Raw genomic sequence first — 19,617 nt, forward strand, 5'->3', positions numbered from 1 at the left:
TACTACATTTTGTTTGTTCTGCTTAACTATTAACGCTATAGTATAAATAAAATAATGGGGTTAGAGTAGAGATAAGTGGTATACAGTGCATTCATTTATTTTTGTATTCTAATGTGTTTTTCTTTGATTTTGCTACTAGCTCATATTTGGGTCCAAGAGTGACTTGCATCTCCATATTGAATCAGCATTGCGCAGGCGCTGGGAACTTTGAGAGACCTCAAGCAATGGCATTGAATCGATGCCAATGAACTGTCTTTCTGGCAATGAGCCTGAGAACCTCACTCCCTGACCTGGGAAAAGAAGAAGAACTGCAACTTCATCATACACTGTATATTAAAATGAAATAATATTGCTGGGTGGAATCAAATCGTGAGAAAATAAATTATGGGTGGTAACTTGATCAATAAGTAAATTAAGAATGATTTCATCTTAGTATGGTGTGATGATCTCTCCTCGTCTTTCTGACCAATCACTGAAGAGAACCACATAGATTTGCAACATTTAGGGGTGGTGCATTGCCCTGGAAATGGTATAACTAAGGTAGATTTAGTTAGAGAAATTGTCCGACTTGTACGAGTAGCTGACCTGTCACTGAACCATCGCATGCTATAGGAGATCGAGAGCAGAGGTGCTGGCGGAACACTCTGTCAGAAAATTCAAGGTGTTGGAGGGGGAAATTATTGATTACCCAATCAGGGTACCACATTTGCTAGAGAGGGGTGTGACGCTGGCGTTACACTTAGCGGAGGTCACCTGTCCTGAACTGCACCTGTCTTGTCCCATGGGCACCTGATTAATTGGGAGCCTGGTCTTTTGCCCCAGCCCGTGGCCAGGATTGGTCCTTGCACCATTCAAGGTAAATATAATCCATGTGGTATGTCCTTATGCTATTTCCCTTTCTCACTCTTCCCAGGTACCAATGGTGTTACTGTGATTTCTTGCAAACGTTATATCTTATTAATCATATTTTTATTCATGAAATGTATGGTCTCTGTAATTTGGATGAAGACTCGCCTAAACTTGCATAGATAAAACATTTAAAACTTTTCCCGAGTCTGTGGTTATTACAGGAAAGGTAAATGTGTTCAAATACTGCTTATTTATTCTAACACCCTTTCGATCCCTAGGACTTATAGCAAAGGTGACAAGGATTGGTAAGTCATGGTTTACAGATATAAGTCCTAAAAAAACTCAAAGCACTGATAGGCGGTAAATAGTAAAAAAGCAGGACTACTAGTTCAAAGTGTGAAAGTTTATGGACCCAGCCCCCAGATTCATCAAGAACACATTTTGCTATTCCTTAATAGCGAAAAATACCGTTTCGCTATTAAGGAATAGCAAAATGCTATTCATCAAGAAATCACTTAAAAAATAGCGATTTCTAATAATTCCTTAATTGCGACTCGCAAATTGCGAGTCGCAATTAAGGAATATCTCTCCATTCATTCCTATGGGCCTAGAGGCCCATAGGAATGAATGGGAAGACAATCTCAATTTGCTAATCGCAATTAGCGATTCGCAAATTGAGATTGCGATTTAAAGGGTGCAGGGGTGTCCAAAGGACACCCTGTTGCACCCCTGAAATTGATGTGTGCACATATGTTGCGCACACACATGCCATTAGGGCATGTGTGTGCGCAACATGAAACTTTGAAAAATGCACTTTAGTGCATTTTTCAAAGTTTTTGCTATTTACCACGTAGTTAGACTTCGCGGTAAATAGCTGCCCCAGATTGCGAATTCGCAATTTTAAAATGGTTCATGAATTGCATTTAAGGCATCTCAAATTGAGATTCCTTAAATGCAATTAATCGCAATTTAGCGATTTCTAGAATTGCGATTTTTGCATTTGGGATGATAAACCCCAAATACAAAAATAGCGCTCGCAAAGGGCCAGATTCTCAGAATCTGGCCCTTTGCGAGCCGATTTTAGTTTGATGAATCTGGCTGCAGGTGTATGGTAAATTGAGCTAGTGGTCCAGCGCACTATCATACTCATAACATATATGCATACATAATATATATATAGATAGTGTACTTTGATTCAGGTGTGAAGTGTAATCATGGAGGTCAATGTGCTAAATCTAATATGTGAAATAACTGAAAACAAAGCATTGACAATTGGCGCTAAACCTAAGAAAGAAGGATATACACCTACACCTGGCTGCATTGCACAATTTCGAACCTGGTCTCAAATCCCAGCTTACCTACTTGACCAAATTGTGTGATCCTGGCACACTGCTTTAATTCACTTTATGTATTTTCCTTAACAACCAATTTGACAGCACCTTCAAATAATTCAGTTCAGGGTCTGAGCTACACAAAAACCTCACTTGCATATGGGTAATGGTTATATAAAATAATCTTGCTTCACATTAGTAACTGTATGAGCCTTGTAAGCAGACAATATGACAGCTGACATGTCTGGGTAACTCGTGGTAACATTTTCAAAGCATAGAGGTATTTACGAATGTTTCATGTTAAAAAACATTATTCACTAAATGACACTCAATTTAGTCATGTATTCGCAATTAAAAGCCTTGTTAAAAAAATTAACTTATTAATTTTAGAGATTTTTATCATAGTTTATCCTGACGATTGGAAGCCGATTTATATTTTTTGATGACTCGGCTGGAGTTTTGGCTCTTAGGGCCAAGCAAGGCCGCTGCCTCAGCTCTGCATAGGCTTTCCCCAAAAGGTTAGTGTATACAAGCCTTTACAACATACCTTCACGCAATGACAACTTTAATGTGCGTGGTGTGACTCCAGAAAGGCGAACATTTCCCCTTTCTGCAGACTACTGTGAGAATGGCTAAAGCATTCTGTAAGAAAGTCTCAAATTCACCAACGACCGCTAAATACACACTCCCTCTCGGTGACCAGCCCGGTGGGTGATCCCTCCACCGGCAGCACCCGCAGCCAAGAGGAAGAGCCCGAGCCCCTCCCAGGTAAGCAGCTGCCCGGGCCCCGTATCTGGGGCTCAGTGTGGACGGGGCGCCCGCCGGAGGCAGCAAGGACAGCGCAGCGCAGCCTCCGAGTCGTACGATGGTGAAGATGGGGTGGGGCGGTACCTCAAGCCAGCAGCAAGGATGGCAGTGACCAGGCGCGGTCCCCCCACAAGCGTGAAGGGAACAGGGCTCCGGGGCACCGTCCATAGCTTCCCCCCGCAGCGAACCTGATACACTAGGGGGGCCCCGTTTCCCTGAACTGGTGGCAGAACTACTGGTGCCAATAAAGAGTGGCTGTGGAGGGGTGATAGCAACTTGTCGGCTGGGAAAACGCCATTCGTCTTCCCGGCGGCTCCGAGCTCGGAGCACACAAGATGGTGGCTGGGCGCTGAGGCAACTGCCTTCGCCGTGCACTGCTGCCAAGATCGGAGGCACGCAGTGAGTACAGGCGGGCGGCTGGAGCGGCGGCTGACTGGGGCCCGTCCGGGGGGGAGAGCAAAGTCCCATCTTATGGAGAGCAAAGTCCCATCTTATGCAGAGAGTAAGTCGCGCTCCTCGGACCACGGCAATGTGGCATCCCTGCAAAATGGCGGACGCGAGTAGAGAGATCGGGCCCTGACGGCCGAAGGGCCTAATCACTGTCCGCAGGGGCGCAGAGCGGAAGTTGCGCTACCGGTACCCCTGCTCCTGATTGCTTGTTGTGGGCTAGTGCACAGACCCTGAGGACCAGGCTGCGAGATTAGCGAGGAGGAAGGATGAGCTGCAGTCGGCCTCTTTGGCTTGGATTCCTGCCTAGGGACACAGCGCGACAAAGGACAGCTGGCGACCCACAGAACTTCCCACAAGTGAGGCGCGGCGACATTAGTAGGCTGTATCCCGTTTTTGCCAAGTTAGTGGGATTCGTGCCTTTCGCCGATAGATGCAGGGCATGCCTGACCTTAAGATGGCGGCCCGGTTACAGTCAGTCATTCATGACTAAGGTGACTAACGCAGAATGCTCAGTGTGCATGATGCCAGACGCACTGATGAATGGCGCCTTCCCTTGAAGGCTTGATCCTGGTAGTGGAGGCGAGATAGCTGTTAGGCAGGAGTCACCACTACGGAATGGTGTAGGCTTGTATTAACGCATTTTAACCTCTGTGTTTGTTGGCACATTTAAGGATCACCCGCATGGTCTGGTGTTCCCTAACTCTGGTGTATACATTGAAGGACGTCGCCCATTTTGTTCAACTATTTTCTTTGATTTTGGGCATCCATCTTGTCCTTTGGGCAAAGAAACTGAAGAGGGATGCTCCCTCCTCCCTGGTCTCTATGCTCGGCTGTGCATGGAGAGTGAAATGGGCTGGATCCACCCTCTGCATTTGGGGGCCATCTTGGAATGGACAAACTAACAGTATCCCACATATCTAGTTCAGAATTCTCCTCTTAACATCATCCTTGCGCCACTGATAAAACATTACTATCGGACAATAGAGCAAGTGCAGCAACAGCGTGGGCAGCTGCAATGTTTCTAGCTATCTATTTAAAGGGCACATTGAGTGGCCGCATCTACAGCTACGCAGCAAGTAGTGCCAGCTGCACTGTTTAGGCCTTTTACAGCTGCGCAGCAAGTAGTGCTAGCTGCACCGTTTAGGCATTTTACAGTTGCGCAGCAAGTAGTGCCAGCAGCACCATTTAGGCCATTAACAGCTGTGCAACAAGTAGTGCCAGCTGCATTGTTTAGGCCTTTTACAGCTGCGCAGCAAGTAGTGCCAGCTGCACCGTTTAGGCCACTTTATCCGTGGGGACAGTTCTGATTGAGTTAGGACTCCCGCTGCTATGGCAGCAGCCTTGACATTATGGATTCAGAGCATTTGAGTCCCCCTCTGAGATGGCCAGGGAGATTGCGAGGTTTGTAGGGCGCCAGGCCCTTGTATGTATATGTGGTGCTAGGAAATGTTTTTCATGTAGTATGATTTACGCACCCTGTTCTGAGTACCTCTAAAGATGGTCTTATGATGACGAGGTTGTCGTGCATATTAGGATTTTGCTAGTCAGATTTTGTTCACCCAACGTCTGGAATATGTGCCCCCTTTATGCCCTTTTACTTTTCCTCACCACCGCTTTCCTAGTAACACCCCTCTCATATCCCCCAACCCTACTCCGCCTCATTTTCCCAACATGGCCACCACTCGAGTTAAGGCTGGAATTAATTGCTACAAAATCATTTATCCTGCCGACCATACTAAAGCTGCAGTAAAACGATTGAAGCATAACACTATTGAACGTTTCCCGGATTCTCTTTTTGTTGATCAATTTTACAATGGTCGTTTGGGAGGCTCAAAAACGATTTCATTTTCGTCACTCACGACACCCCCTCTTGGTCCACCAGCTTATATAATTCCCTTAACGTCACCTCCTCCTCCTCTATCCCTCATGGGAAACAACTAAAATTGTCCCCCTCTGCGAGTTTCAACGGTTACCTCACTACCTCACTATCTCACTCTATCACAACGGTACTGTCATAATCCAAGGCAAAGACACCTGTCTCTTGCTCTTTGACCAACTCTTCCCCTCCCTACTCTCCTCCTCTGCGACCGGATTATCCTCTGACTCTTCTTCTAGCTCCACCCATTACTCCCTTTCTCCTCCCCTGACCCCCCTACACTCCAATAGGCTGCACCCTCGAGAAGCACAGGTGGGCCCTCTTCCCTCTCCCTCCTCTGTGCCCTCCTCTCTTATTCCTCGCCCTCACAGTATGCCCCCTTCATCACTTCAGCCTTACCTCTAGCTAATACGCTCCTCGTCCAATCTGCACCATCTCGTTACTCCAATCTCTTCTCCTCCCCATATTCCTACCTGCCACCTCCCTTTTTAGTCCACCTCTCCTCCAACCTTCTCCCCCAGTTAGCTTTCCCTACGCTCCCCTTATTCCTCCCTCCCCCCTCTTCTCTACCCCCTCACCCATTGCATCTTCCCCTTCCTCTCACTCCTCTAGCAATGCTGTGCTACCCCTTTTCCCGCTTTGGTAACCCTTTCCATTTCCCTCCCTACCCCAACTCTCCTCCTCTCCCCAACCTCTCCCTGCCTTCCATCACCAATTCCACCCCCTCCTGTTTCCATCGAGCCACCCAACCTTCCGTGCTCTGCCTTACTCTCTCTGGAAAACAAGCTAGGCTCTCTTATCACCTCCATCTCCCAGCTTGTAGCTGCCATTTCTCTTTTAAGCTCCAAGATTTCCACCTTTGCATACACCTCTACTCCTTTGGAAAACCCTCACCTTCCCACGAGATGCACCTCGCCCCCTCACCCCACTATAGCCAAGCTCAACCTGTCGTCTGCAAACTTCGTTAACTCACACAAGCCCTTGAACGCCACCCTTCTTCAACCTGTATCTCCTAGTAACCCTACTATCTACACTATTTTGGCCATCTCCTCTGTCAAAACCAAGCATCCACCTAAACCCTCCCGAGCACCCCCGTCTAAGTACAATATCCCGATCACCCTTCAGAGCCCAAGTGCCCCGTCACCAAAACAGTCTTTACGGAGCTGCGCTGTCTGCTCCACAACTGCAGATCTGCAGTAAAACACAAATTTGAATTCTCCGATACCATCACCCTTCACAATATTGACATGCTCTTCCTCACAGAGACCTGGTTCAACGATACCTCTCACTCTATGTTTGTTCTCCTATTACCCACAGGCTATTCTATATTTGGGAATGACAGAATTGACACTGTTGGGGGAGGTGTTGCAGTCATCTTTAGAAACTCCCTTCAACTTAAGGCTTTTCCTATCAGCTCCTTCCACACTTTTGAATGCCTTTCTCTTGAGCTTCAATTGCACCACCGATCACCCCTCAGTTTCCATGTAATTTGGCGCCCGCCTGTAGTGGCCCTGCGTTTATGGAGGAACTCACTGCCTTCATCAGCGGCCAATACTCGCAAAGTGACTATCAGACCTTCGTGGGTGACTTCAATCTCCACTGGGGCTTACCGCAAGACTCTTCTGCGAACTCACTGGCCACCTTCCTCTCTTCAAACGATCTTATCCAACACTGCACAGAATCAACACACTCTAAGGGCTCAATCCTGGACCTTGTTATTTCTAAAGCAAGCATGCTTTCTATCACTTCCCCTATTCATGTAGACTTGTATGACCACCTCTACATCCCATTCTCTCTTCACCTATCACACTCTATAACTCTTGGCCAACCTAAGAGGGCTACCTCCTGGTTCGGTGATGCTAAAAATATTGATGTTGGTTCCCTCTGTGAATCAGCTTTATTATCACTTCCAAGGCTAGACCCGAACCTAGATGTTGATGAACTCACCTCCCAATGCCTCACAGTCCTTGCAGTCGAAATCAACAACGTCGCTCTTCTCCAAAGCAAAAAGATAAGGCCCACTCCCTCAGCACCTTGGTTCAACAAATCCCTCTATGAAGAAAGGAAGCAGCTAAGATTCCTGGAGAAACAATGGAGGCAAGCGCCCTCCACCGATAATTTGGCCAGGCTTCATTCAGCAAGATCCAAGTACCACAAGCACATCTTCTTTGGGAAAGCGTCGCACTTCAGAACCCTCCTTGACTCAGCCAGAAATAGACCCACAAAAATATTCGATCTCACCAAGATTCCTAACTGCTCACCCCCAACCTCCAAGTTGGAGGATTCTACAAAAAATGCAGCGGATTTCGCTATATTCTTTGACGAAAAAATGAAATCCCTTGTGGATCAGGTCGTTCATCCTACCCCTCCAGAGGAGCGCAAATCCTTAGCCATTTGACAGAACTTTGACTCCATCTCTGAAGATGCCCTTCTCAATTGTATCCTCGAAACAAAGCCCTCCAACCATTCTCTGGACCCCATCCCCAGTGCCATTGCCATTGACTTCTATACCCATTCTCTTTCCTATTGGACCACTCTGGTCAACCTCTCCCTCTGTCAAGGCCCCCTTCCTGTCTCCTTCAAAACTGGGCAGGACACCCCTCTGCTTAAAAAACCCACTGCTGATGCGAATGACCTCAACAACTTCCGCCCCATCACTAACCTACCCTTTCTTGCGAAGATGCGAAGATCACAGAAAGATGTGTAGCGAAACAACTCTCTCGTCATATCAAGGACAATGATCTTCTTGACAATTGTCAGTCCGGCTTCATCCAAAACTGCAGCACTGAAACAGCCATACTGAAAGTGGTCGATGACGCGCTGAGGATACTCGATTCGGGGGGGGGTTGAGGGGGGGGTCCTGTCTTCTAATTCTCCTTGACCTTTCTGCAGCCTTTGACACTGTCAATCACAACACTCTCCTCAACACTCTGCAACAGAGAATGGGCATGGAGGCCACTGTGCTTAAATGGTTTGCTTCCTTCCTCTCTGATAGATCCCAAATGATCACAATAGCGAACAGTCTTTCATCTCCTTTGGCGGTAAGTCAAGGTGTTTCTCAAGGCTCTATACTTGCACCCACATTGTTCAATCTCTATTTAGAACCACTGGGAAATCTCCTAAGTAAATCCGGGATCCACTATCATCTCTATGCAGATGACACTCAAATCTACCTCAAGGTTGCCTCCACTCACGATCTTGACATCCTAAGCTCTACTCTCGACTCAATTCAGAACTGGTTGTCAACTCATCAACTGATTCTGAATCCCTCCAAAACTGAATCCCCCCATCTCTCCTCCTCACTTTCTCCTCCCCCGGTTCAATCATGGATGGATCAGATGAATCTACTTAACAATAAACCCATCATTGTCGACTGCGCAAAATCCCTTGGTGTCATACTCGACAAAAAACTCAATCTAATCTCCCATATCAATTCCATTGCAAAGTCTGCTCGATACCAACTGCGCCTTCTTTGGGGAATTCGTCGCTTTTTCCCGGAACAAGACATTAAAACCCTGGTGCAATCGCTGGTCCTCTCCAGACTGGACTACTGCAATTCTCTTCTTACTGGCCTCCCCAAATCCCACCTGTCCCCCCTTAAATCTGTTCTCCATTCAGCAGCTCGTTTCATTTATGGGGCCAAAAGAAGCGACCACATCACACCGATGTTATCCACCCTCCGCTGGCTTTCCATCGAGGCTAGAGCTATCACCCACAAAGCCTTTCACTCCTCCTCTCCTCGCTACCTGGCGAATAAACTGAAACTCTCTGGAGGCTCTAGACCATCTCGTAATGCGGAAAATTTACTGCTTGAACCCCCCACTTTCAAGAAGGAAAGATTGATGGCCCAATCCTTTTCAGGCAACGCAGTGAGAATCTGGAACTCACTTCCGCCTCAGCTCCGGACCACCACCTCCTCCCAGGCCTTCAAAACGGACCTCAAAGTTCTCCTCCTCCAAAGACACCTCCAAATTTAATTCACACCCTCTCTACTATCTGAAGGAAGAACTCCCATTATTGAAAATTCTATTCTACATGACTATGTGTAATAAAGCTAGGACACCGTGTAAGGTGCTAAACTTATTTATTGCTTACAGGAGCGCCGGGGCTGGCTTCCTCTAGCCTGCGCGCCAGAGAATCAAGTCCCCGCCTACCACATCCTGTGACGTGGTTCCTGTTCCGCTAAAGGAACACTAGAGCGCTACCACATCTCCCCCCTTTATGCACCATAACCAAATGTACAAAGTCTTACTTCCAGTCCATTTCATAGTCCTTGAATCTCTCAGGTACCTTAATTCTCCTCCCTGCTCGAGTCTCCACTCTCTCATTCATTCTCTCTTCTCCCGTTGTCTCGTTCTCTCTTCTTTCTCTCGTCCCTTCTACTTCCTCGTCCTTCGTCTTCCTTTCACTCCCTTCTTCTCCTCTGCTTCTTCCTCCCGTCGTTTCACTCCGCTCTCTTTCTGTACCTGCCCTGAGTCCTTCTGTTCCTATCCCCTTCCTTCCTGTCCTTTCTTCACTTTCACTTTCTCCTTCCTCCAAGACATCCTCTGTTCCTTCTTCCACATCATCTTCCCATTTCAGTATCTTGCTGCATTTAGCCATTCTGTCCATCGACCAAATCTTACCATCGCTCAGGAGAGCCGATCTGGCGTAGGGTTCCACCACTTTAAGGGGAGGTGAGAACTTGCTCTCTCCCTTTCTCTTCATGATGGCCAACTTCACCCTTACCCAATCACCTTTGTCCAGTTCTGTGCTGTGAGTGTTCCGTCTTCTGTTGTAGTGGGACGTGTAGACTTCCTGAGCTCTCTCCAAATTTTTCCTGACCACCGCCGGTGACCACTTGCTCTGGACAATCAACTTCCTCCACGCTGCATTGTCCTTGGTGAACGCTTCTCTGCCTCTTAAGATCTTGAAAGGGCTGTAGCCTGTGCTACCCGGTGTGATCCGGTATGCCCAAATCATCTTCTCCAACTCCTTTTCCCAATCCATTCCATCTTCAATGGCTGCCTGTATGGTGCCCATGATCACCCTATTGAAACGTTCCACTTGGCCGTTCCCCGCCGGGTGGTAGATCGGGGTGTGCTTCACTTCAATTCCATTTCTTTTGGGGAAGGCTGTCCATTTTTCCGAAGTGAACTGGGGTCCATTGTCGCAGGTGATGATCTTTGGGATTCCTTCGCTGACAAACGTAGTGCGCAAAAACTTTATTACGGCTTCAGTGTCCACTCGCTCCAAGATTTGTATCTCAGGCCATTTAGAATACCTATCGATGGCAACCACCACATATTTTTGAGTGCCTTCCTTGTTCAGGACTGGCCCCATTATGTCCACCGACAACATCTCCCACGGTCCATCTGGAATCGGAAACCTTCCCAGCGGTGGTCTCAACATGCTCTGAGCTTTGTCCGACTTTGCACAAGACTCACAAGAACGCACATGTCTTTCCACCTGCGCGTCGATGGCAGGCCACCAGTATGCTTGCCTGGCCAAGGCTTTCGTTTTTGTGATTCCCTGGTGCCCTTCATGTAGCAAGGACATCAGTCGTTCCAACAAGTCTCTGGGCGGTACCACCTTGTCCCCTTGGAGTAAGAACGTTGGATTTTCAGCCAAGGACAGTTCCTCTCGGACTTCCCAGTACCTCTTAAGTTCCTCCTTTAAGTGTCTTTTCTCTGGCCAGCCGTGAACTACATAGCTCTTTACCGCTACTAAGTCTGTATCTTCGCCGTATGCCTCCTCCCATTCCTGGGCGCTTATCACCTCTTCAGTGTCCTGGATGGTGGCTACCACGTACCCATCCCAATCTTGTCTGTCCTCGTTCCGTGCTTCTTCCATGGCGGCTGCCCTACTTAGGAAGTCGGCTACTTTGTTCTGTGGTCCCGGGATGTGCTCGACTTCATAAACATAGTCCAATAGCCTTAGAGTCATCTTGGCTATCCTGGGTGTAGCGTGGTCATGTCCGCTGGATGTCAGCACGCGAACCAATGGCTTGTGGTCAGTTCTCACGAGGAATTTGGCGCCCCACAAGTATTGTCTAAACTTCTCGACCGCCCAGACCACTGCCAGCATTTCTTTCTCTACCACACTGAACTTCTCCTCATTGGGTGAGAGCGAGCGGGAGGCGAAGCTGACAGTCGACATCTCTCCTGACTCCTCTTTCTGCATCAGTACAGCTCCCAAGCCTCGATCGCTGGCGTCTGTGGTGAGAATAGACTCCGCTTTGGGGTCGAATCCTTTGAGGGGAATGGCTGTTCCCATTTCCAGCTTGAGCGCGTCGAACTCGGTTTGCTCATCCTTCCCCCATTGGAACCTGTTCCTTTCCTTGAGCAGCTGTCGTATGTGGTGTGTCTTTGTAGCGAAGTGAGGAATGAATTTGCTGTAGTACTCGGCCATTCCTAGGAATGACCGAACATCCTCTTTCTTTTCCGGGGTGGGTGCTTCCATGATGGCTCTCATGTTTGTTTTCTTCGGCGTTATCCCTTTCCCGCTCACCTCATGTCCGAGGTATGTGACTGATTGGACGCCTAGATTGCATTTGGTCCATTCGGCGGTCAATCCACTGTCCTGCAGCTTCTGCAGTACCTTGTGAAGTTTCACATTGTGTTCTTGCCTCGACTTCCCCATCACCAGAATGTCATCTTGAAAGAAGAGGACGTCTTTCATGTCTTTCAGGAGCTTGTGCATGATTTTCTGGAACACCGCAGCGGCTGAAGCTAGGCCGAAGGGCATCCTCACGAACTCATAGCACCCGAATGGCGTGATGAACGACGTGAGGTGGGTGCACGACGGATGGAGTTTGACCTGATGGTAGGCTGACGAGAGGTCCACCGTGGAGAACCAGGCGACGTCCTTCGTTTTCGCCAGCATTTCACTGATGCGTGGTAAAGGGAATTTGTCTATGACAATGTTTTTGTTTAACTCTCTTAAGTCCACGCAGAGACGTACCTTGCCATTGGGTTTTTGGGCTACCACCAGGGGCGACAGCCACTCTGCGCTCTCTATTGCCCTTATGACTCCCTCTTTTTCTAACCTTTCTAGTTCAGTTTGTACCGCCTCCCTGCTGCGGAACGGGATGTTCCTCACTTTGTGGACGACCGGTACTGCTCCTTCTTTCAGTTTGATGAGATGCGTGTACTTGCCCAGCTCACCGATCTGCCCGTTGAATACCTTGGGATATGTCTTCCGCCACAGCTGCACGTCTTCCTTGATTTCCATATCCATGAGCAGGATTTTCTCTATGCCTCCTGGGTTGAGCTGGATCCCCAAGGCTCCCTGGTCCTTCCAACTCAGTACGGAAGGGCCTCTCTCTGCAACGTACAGCTTGCACTGCGCATGACGGCCTCTAAATTCAAACAAGAGCGGGCAGTAGCCTAGCATGGGGATCTTTTGTCCAGTGTACGTTACCGGTCTCACATCCATGGGTAGGAGCGCTCCTTTGATCCTCGATGCGAAGTTGTCTTCCCACACCTGCCTCTGGACGATCGAGATGGGCGCTCCACTGTCCGCGATCATCTCCAAGGGTATTCCTCCTATGTGCATATCCAGCCTGGGCTTGTCTGAGTTGGAACCATCCATCTCCAGAATCTGGACGTCAATGTACAGGAATTCCTCCTCTTCCCCTTTGTCGTCCTGATCGCTGTAATCGTCTCGCAGATCCTGGTCCACCAAGCGCACCACGGCATTCTTCGGTTTCCTGCGACACACCTTCTCGTAGTGTCCAAAGATGTTGCAATACGAACATCTCACTTTGAAAGCAGGACACGCCTTGTCGTTTCCTAGGTGGTTATTGCTCCCACACCTGTAACACTGGTTTTTTCCTGTCTTGTGTGACTTGCTGTCCACCTGTGATTTGTTGGGGAAATCAGCTCTATTTCCTCCCTGGGTCTTCCTCGTCTCATTTTGCCTCCAACAGTCGTTTCTGTTTGGCGCCATTATTCTACACACTGCTTGCGTTTCCTGGGCGTCTCTCTTCGCCGCTTGGGCGCACCTTCTCGATAGTTCTGCTTTCTTTACCGTCACCCAGATTTCCTTGAGTGGAGCGTCGCCGTTCACCCACAATTTCTCCTGTATGTGGGCACTAGAGGTATGCATAATTATTTGGTCTCTGATGAATTCATCCAGCAGTCCTCCAAATCTGCACGTGGCAGCGAGCTTTCTCAGCGCTACAACATATTCATCCACTGACTCTCCGCTCTTCTGCTTCCTCTGAAAGAAGTTAAATCTGTCAATGGCGACGCACACCACAGGCCTGTAATGTGCGTCTAAGTCTTCGATGGCACGGTCAAATACCTCCGTGTCCGTTGCGGCTCTTTCCCCTTTCACGATCGTGTCATAGATCCTGAGCCCTTCTGGACCTAAGTTGTGGAGCAGAATCTTCTTTTTTCTCTTACTCGAGAATGGGGTGTCCCCTTCTTCTTCTAGCGCCTCCAGATAGTTAAGGAAGTACCTCTTCCAGTCTTCCCATTTCCTTTCCGGTTCTCCGCTTTTCGTGAGGAATGGAACTAGTTGGGTGAGGGAAGTGCTCTGGCTCGCCATGGCTGGGGCGTTTCCTCTGGGCTTTGGTACAGTGACTGTTTGCCTGGACGGACTCCCTGGGGCGTCTTGCTCTTCTCCCTCATCTTCTCTGTGTTCTCCCTCGCTGTCCTCCTCCAGTCCACTCTCTTTGGTGCGAGTTGTGGCCCGTGTGCTGCCTTCCCCCTTCTTACTCGATGGGCCTGCGGTTTCCGCCAGCGTGCACCTCTTCTCTCTGGTGCAGGGGCACTTCCAGGGCTCACCGTGATGTTGGCCAGGTGCTTAGGGGATCCTCGTGGTGACGTCAGCAGCCTCGCAGTGCTCACTACCCCCTCGGGATATAGGATCTTCGGGCTGTGGCCTTTCCTGGGCTCTGGTAACTGTGTGGGGTCCCCTTCTGGCTTGTGTGCGTTTTCGAGCGTTTTGGCGCCCTTTCCACGCTCTTTGCTGCCTTGCCGGCTCCTCTGCCGCGCTCCGTGTCCGTTTTTTCGTTCCTCACGCGAGATGCGTGCAATTTAAGGGGTCGCGTGCGTTCGGGTATTATTAATCCCGACTCGTCGCCATTGTAATAAAGCTAGGACACCGTGTAAGGTGCTAAACTTATTTATTGCTTACAGGAGCGCCGGGGCTGGCTTCCTCTAGCCTGCGCGCCAGAGAATCAAGTCCCCGCCTACCACATCCTGTGACGTGGTTCCTGTTCCGCTAAAGGAACACTAGAGCGCTACCACACTATGGAAGTGCCTTCCCAGTGTGTTCGTGGTTTGAGTATTTGCCATTTATAGCAGTATTATCCTTGTGCCTGTGTTTGGTACTCTTTTGTAACATGCACACACCTCTTTTCTCTGGTAACACACTGTTTGCTACCTCTTATATTTGGTTTGCTTTAGATACTTGCACAAGTGCCACCATTGCCTACGTAACGTTTGTCCTTGTGCTTGAGTGTCTGCCATATATTGCAGTATTATACCTCTAATTGTACTTGTTTTCTCTTGTAACCTGCACACGTCACTTTTCCTGTATTGCACCATTTGCTACCTCGTGTATTTTGTTTGCTCACAAGTGTCACTTTTGCCTCATGTAACTTAACGTTTGCTTTTGTAATTTGTTCACTTATAATTTTCTCCTCATGTATCATTACTGTTCCTATTGTGAAGCGCTCTGACGCCTTTGGGTAAAGTCCGCGCTATATAAAAACGCATTAATAAATAAAATAAATAAATAATGGATAAATAATAATACTTTACTAAACTGGTCGACAATATATGACCACAAAAACGTCCCTTCTTCAACAAGGTACCAACTAAGTTTGCAATAAAGCGAGCAGTTCTTCCGTCGTTGTGATCTCTTGTTCCTCGTCGTAAATAAACAATTCGTGGGCGTGTCCAATCTTTCTAAATATTCATACGTTTGCCCTCTTTCCATTTCCATAGTTCAGTCAGTGCCGCGCTCTCTGATTGGCTCTGTCTCCCATCTGACGTCCCGTGCCTGTCGCGGTCTGCTTACGTCTCCTTGGTTTCCATTTCAGTTTACTTCCTGCTTTGGCTGCTGAAGGCTGTGTGTGCGGTGAAAGATGCATCGGCGTGGGGTTGGGGCTGGCGCCATCGCCAAGAAGAAACTGGCAGAAGTAAGGGACCTTTAGTGGTAAACGTAAACTTGTCTAGTCTGTACAGTTTGCAGGCACACTCAGTATTTCGTCGCGCTCTCCAAAGCACAGCTCATGTCATGATCTAACAACTTTTGCAGACACCATGACCCTTAAAACAACAAAGATAGAAAAGCAGAGAAGGGCTGGCAATATAGTGTTTTACATTGGTTAAAATCACGCGATGTCATTGCCATCTGGATGGCATTTTCAGCTATTATCGTGGCTCCGTAGCACTATCACCCTATGTGCGGTACTGAAGGAACCGTCATTAAAAACGTGTGATGGGATTTGGTTGTTATATTTACATTTACATACTGGAACTCTCCTAGTGGAATGAGAGTGCTTTAAGTTGGGGCAGCGTTTTGCAGGAGATTCTGATGAGGGTATTGGAGCAAACCCTGTCTTGCAACACTGGGTGGAAGCTGTGTGGCAGTCACCACAGACATTGAAGCACAGTGGATGGCAAGCATTTTTAAACAAGCATTGGCATTGCCAATAGGTCTCACCATTGTGACCGTATCAGTGTTTAGCCAAACCTATTGGCTTTGGTAATTTTTTTATGCTATGATGCTTTGTGATACTGAGGTGGTGGTCCTGTGTTGGTGCTTAGGTGTAGTGGAGTGTGCAGTGATGCTGAGTTGTTTTGCTGAGGTGATGCTCATGTGGTGTTGCACTGTTGCTAAAGTGGTGCTGAAATGCTGTTGAGGTAGGGTCGTGCTGGTGCTGAGGTGTGGCTGCGTTGGTGCTGAGGTGTGGCTGCGTTGGTGCTGAGGTGTGGCTGCGCTGGTGCTGAGGTGTGGCTGCGCTGGTGCTGAGGTGTGGCTGTGCTGAGGTGTGGCTGTGCTGGTGCTGAAGTGGGGCTGCGCTGGTGCTGAGGTGGGGCTGTATTTGTGCTTTGGCGGGGCTGTGCTGGTGCTGAGGTGGGGCTGTATTGATGCTGAGGTGGTGCTGCACTGGTGATGATTTGGTGGTGCAGTTGGTGCATACCGGTGGTGAAGTGATGAGGAGTTAGCGCTGTGCTGATCTGGTGCTGTACTGATGCTGAGATGGCGCTGTGGTGGTGCTCAGGTGGTGTGTACTGATGATGAGTTGGTGCTGAATTGCTGCTGAGGTAGAGTTGTGCTGGTGCTGAGGTAGTTTTGCACTGGTGCTGAGATGGGACTGCGCTGATGCCGAGTTGGTGGTGCACTGGTGGTGGTGAACTGATGGGGAGGTGGGGCTGTGCTGATTCTGAGGTGGGGTTGTGTGGTGCTTATGTGATGGCGTGCTAATGCTGAGGCCGTGCTGCACTGGTGCTTCACTGGGGCCTATGTGGTGCTGCACTAATGCTGAAGTGGTGCTGAATTGCTGCTGAGGTGGGGTTGTGCTGGTGCTGAGGTGGGGTCTGGGCTGGTGCTGAGGTAGGGTCTGGGCTGGTGCCGAGGTGGGGTCTGGGCTGGTGCCGAGGTGGGGTCTGGGCTGGTGCCGAGGTGGGGTCTGGGCTGGTGCCGAGGTGGGGTCTGGGCTGGTGCCGAGGTGGGGTCTGGGCTGGTGCCGAGGTGGGGTCTGGGCTGGTGCCGAGGTGGGGTCTGGGCTGGTGCCGAGGTGGGGTCTGGGCTGGTGCCGAGGAGGGGTCTGGGCTGGTGCCGAGGTGGGGTCTGGGCTGGTGCCGAGGTGGGGTCTGGGCTGGTGCCGAGGTGGGGTCTGGGCTGGTGCCGAGGTGGGGTCTGGGCTGGTGCTGAGGTGGGGTCTGGGCTGGTGCTGAGGTGGGGTCTGGGCTGGTGCTGAGGTGGGGTCTGGGCTGGTGCTGAGGTGGGGTCTGGGCTGGTGCTGAGGTGAGGTCTGCGCTGGTGCTGAGGTGGGGTCTGCGCTGGTGCTGAGGTGGGGGCTATTTTTGCCTGCTGAGGTGGGGGCTATTTTCGCCTGCTGAGGTGGGGGCTATTTTCGCCTGCTGAGGTGGGGGCGTTTTTCACCTGCTGAGGTAGGGGCTTTTCTCGCCTGCTGAGGTGGGGTCCACGCTGGTATTAAGGTGGGGCTGTGTTCCTGCTGACTTTGTGCTGAATTAGGAATGTCACTTATGGTGTGCGCTTGTAATAATCTGTAGGCGAAGGTGAGGGAAGGAAGCTTGCAGTACAATACGATTGTTGGGGATCCAGAGTATAAATATGTTAGTTGAGTTGGGGAGAGGTCACCCTGCAGAAGTAATCTGCAGTGGAATTAATAGGGAATGGTCACCCCTCAGTAGTAGCCTGGAGTGGAATTAACACAACCTGTGGGTATTTGTGAAATATTTACATCCACATTATATGCACACAGTAAAGTGGTGTTCCGGTCCTAAGTATGAACATCAAAAAGTTTCCAACCTTCCTGGTGCCGCTCGTGCAAGGCGTTCGAGTTTGGTGGTTTTGGCAGCGAGGAGACTCTGGGGCAAAGACCGGCGGGACTGCGAGGACCAGCAGCCCGCACGGCGACGCTGCGTGCTCTTCCCGCCCCGCCCCCACTGACCTATATTTGTAGCCACCCCTTCCGCAACGCGGTACGCGCGCGGATGCGCGCCGGGCGAAGCCCGGGCCATGGGCGGGCCGTTTTAGCCCGTTCGAGACCGGCAGAGACCGGACCGGGCCACACCCTTTGGCTTTCCACCATTTCAACGTGGGCGAGGTAAGAAGACCTGCAAGTTTAAGAAATTTTATTCCTGGGCGGTTGCAATAGATCGAGATGGCTGGCCGCGAGCTGAGGAGCAAAACCATAACTGCTGCCAGTAACACAGTAGGAACTTTGGACAATTTTATTATTAGAGCCAGCTCGCTTTTCTCCAATGAAATTACCATTCTGGAAAGGCGCCTTTCTCAGGAACTGTTAAATGTTAAAAGATCGTCCTTGGGCCACATCATGAATGCAAAGACACCGGCCAGACAGGGGAGTGGTTCCAAGCATTGTTGGTCGCATGGAAATGATGGACAATGCAGCACAGAAAGGGGTAGACCTGTCGGGGGGGGGTACGTTCACATTGTAACCACACTATTGAATTAAGTGTATTGGAAGTTAATCCTGCGCCTAATGTCAATGCTGAATCTGTTAATGCTATACAGGAGAACCAGAATGGTAGTAATCCAAGGGGGACATCATGAGGGGGCTATACCCAAAAGGAAGCACATCACCCACAAATCAGGTGGGCGAAAGGCCAAGCTCGCTAAACAAATGAGTGGCCCAGAACCCCACGGGATGTCCTCCGTGGGGGCTTCAGTAGCGGCTGCCCCCACAGAGGAAAGTTCCCCTATTTTGAATACGGTTGATTCAAATATTAGCAATTCTGCACCCATATAAGAAGATCTAATAATCGCTAAATTGAGTATGGTTTGCAAGGCTCTGCTCGGCCCCCTGGAAGCCAGACTAGCCCAGATAGAGTTAAGGCTGTCTAGTATAGAGAGGGCTACGGTCTTGGCTGGTGATGGCTTGGACAGGGTTAAAACGATGCTGTGGGAGGGTGCAAACGGGGCCAACAAGGGTCAGGGGGGGTTCCCAAATTGACATCTCTAATTCCCCAGCAGGTGTAGGAGCCACAGTACAAAGGCCCCATACTATTACTACTACTAATGCCCCGATGCAATCACTGGTAGTGATCTCAAGGACAGAGATTGATTCTGACCAAACCGCCGGAAGCGAGTCCCTTTGTGGTTGTATTAACAGGGGTCTCAGTGTTGGAGGCTTCGGCCAGGGAATCCTTCCAGTCACTGAAAAATAAGGTTATTAGCTGGCTGAGCAAGAATAGGCCTCTCCCCCCCAAATCTCTAGTGAGATTTTGATGGTCCGTAGGGTGCAGTGGATAGGTAACACTACTAAAAATATTAACGGGGACAGTGTTTTGGTAAATTTTTGAGACCCGAGAACAGTCTCCCACATATGTTCTTGGCCTTATCGAGACCTTGATACTCCTATTCAGTCCCTCCCTCTGTCTTTCTTCTACCGGCCTGGTTCTTGGAGTCCTAGCGGGGAGGTGGAGGATGGTTGGACGAGAGTGGGTTCCAGGGGAGGGAGTAATGGGACCGGGGCTGGGAATGCTAACATCTACCTACCAGGCCCCCTCCTGAGCCGTAATCGCTTTAGCCCCCCTGGACATGGTCGATTGACTCCCCCCGCCCCCACTATGTGATGTGGGAGGGTTGCTCGGA

At 49.6% G+C, this 19,617-nt stretch overlaps 1 protein-coding gene across 1 annotated transcript in view; it reads left to right on the forward strand.

Moving 5' to 3' along the window:
• The first annotated feature begins 15,338 nt into the window (after positions 1–15,338).
• The window catches only part of SNF8 (SNF8 subunit of ESCRT-II), a 122,059-nt gene continuing 117,780 nt past the window's right edge, over positions 15,339–19,617 (forward strand). Inside the window, exon 1 of the mRNA XM_078645539.1 lies at positions 15,339–15,445. Coding sequence (XP_078501665.1) covers positions 15,392–15,445 — 54 coding nt within the window. The 5' untranslated portion in view covers positions 15,339–15,391. The remainder of the gene's footprint in view (positions 15,446–19,617) is intronic.

The sequence above is a fragment of the Lissotriton helveticus genome, chromosome 5_1, assembly GCF_964261635.1.
Source record: "Lissotriton helveticus chromosome 5_1, aLisHel1.1, whole genome shotgun sequence".
NCBI lineage: Eukaryota > Metazoa > Chordata > Amphibia > Caudata > Salamandridae > Lissotriton > Lissotriton helveticus.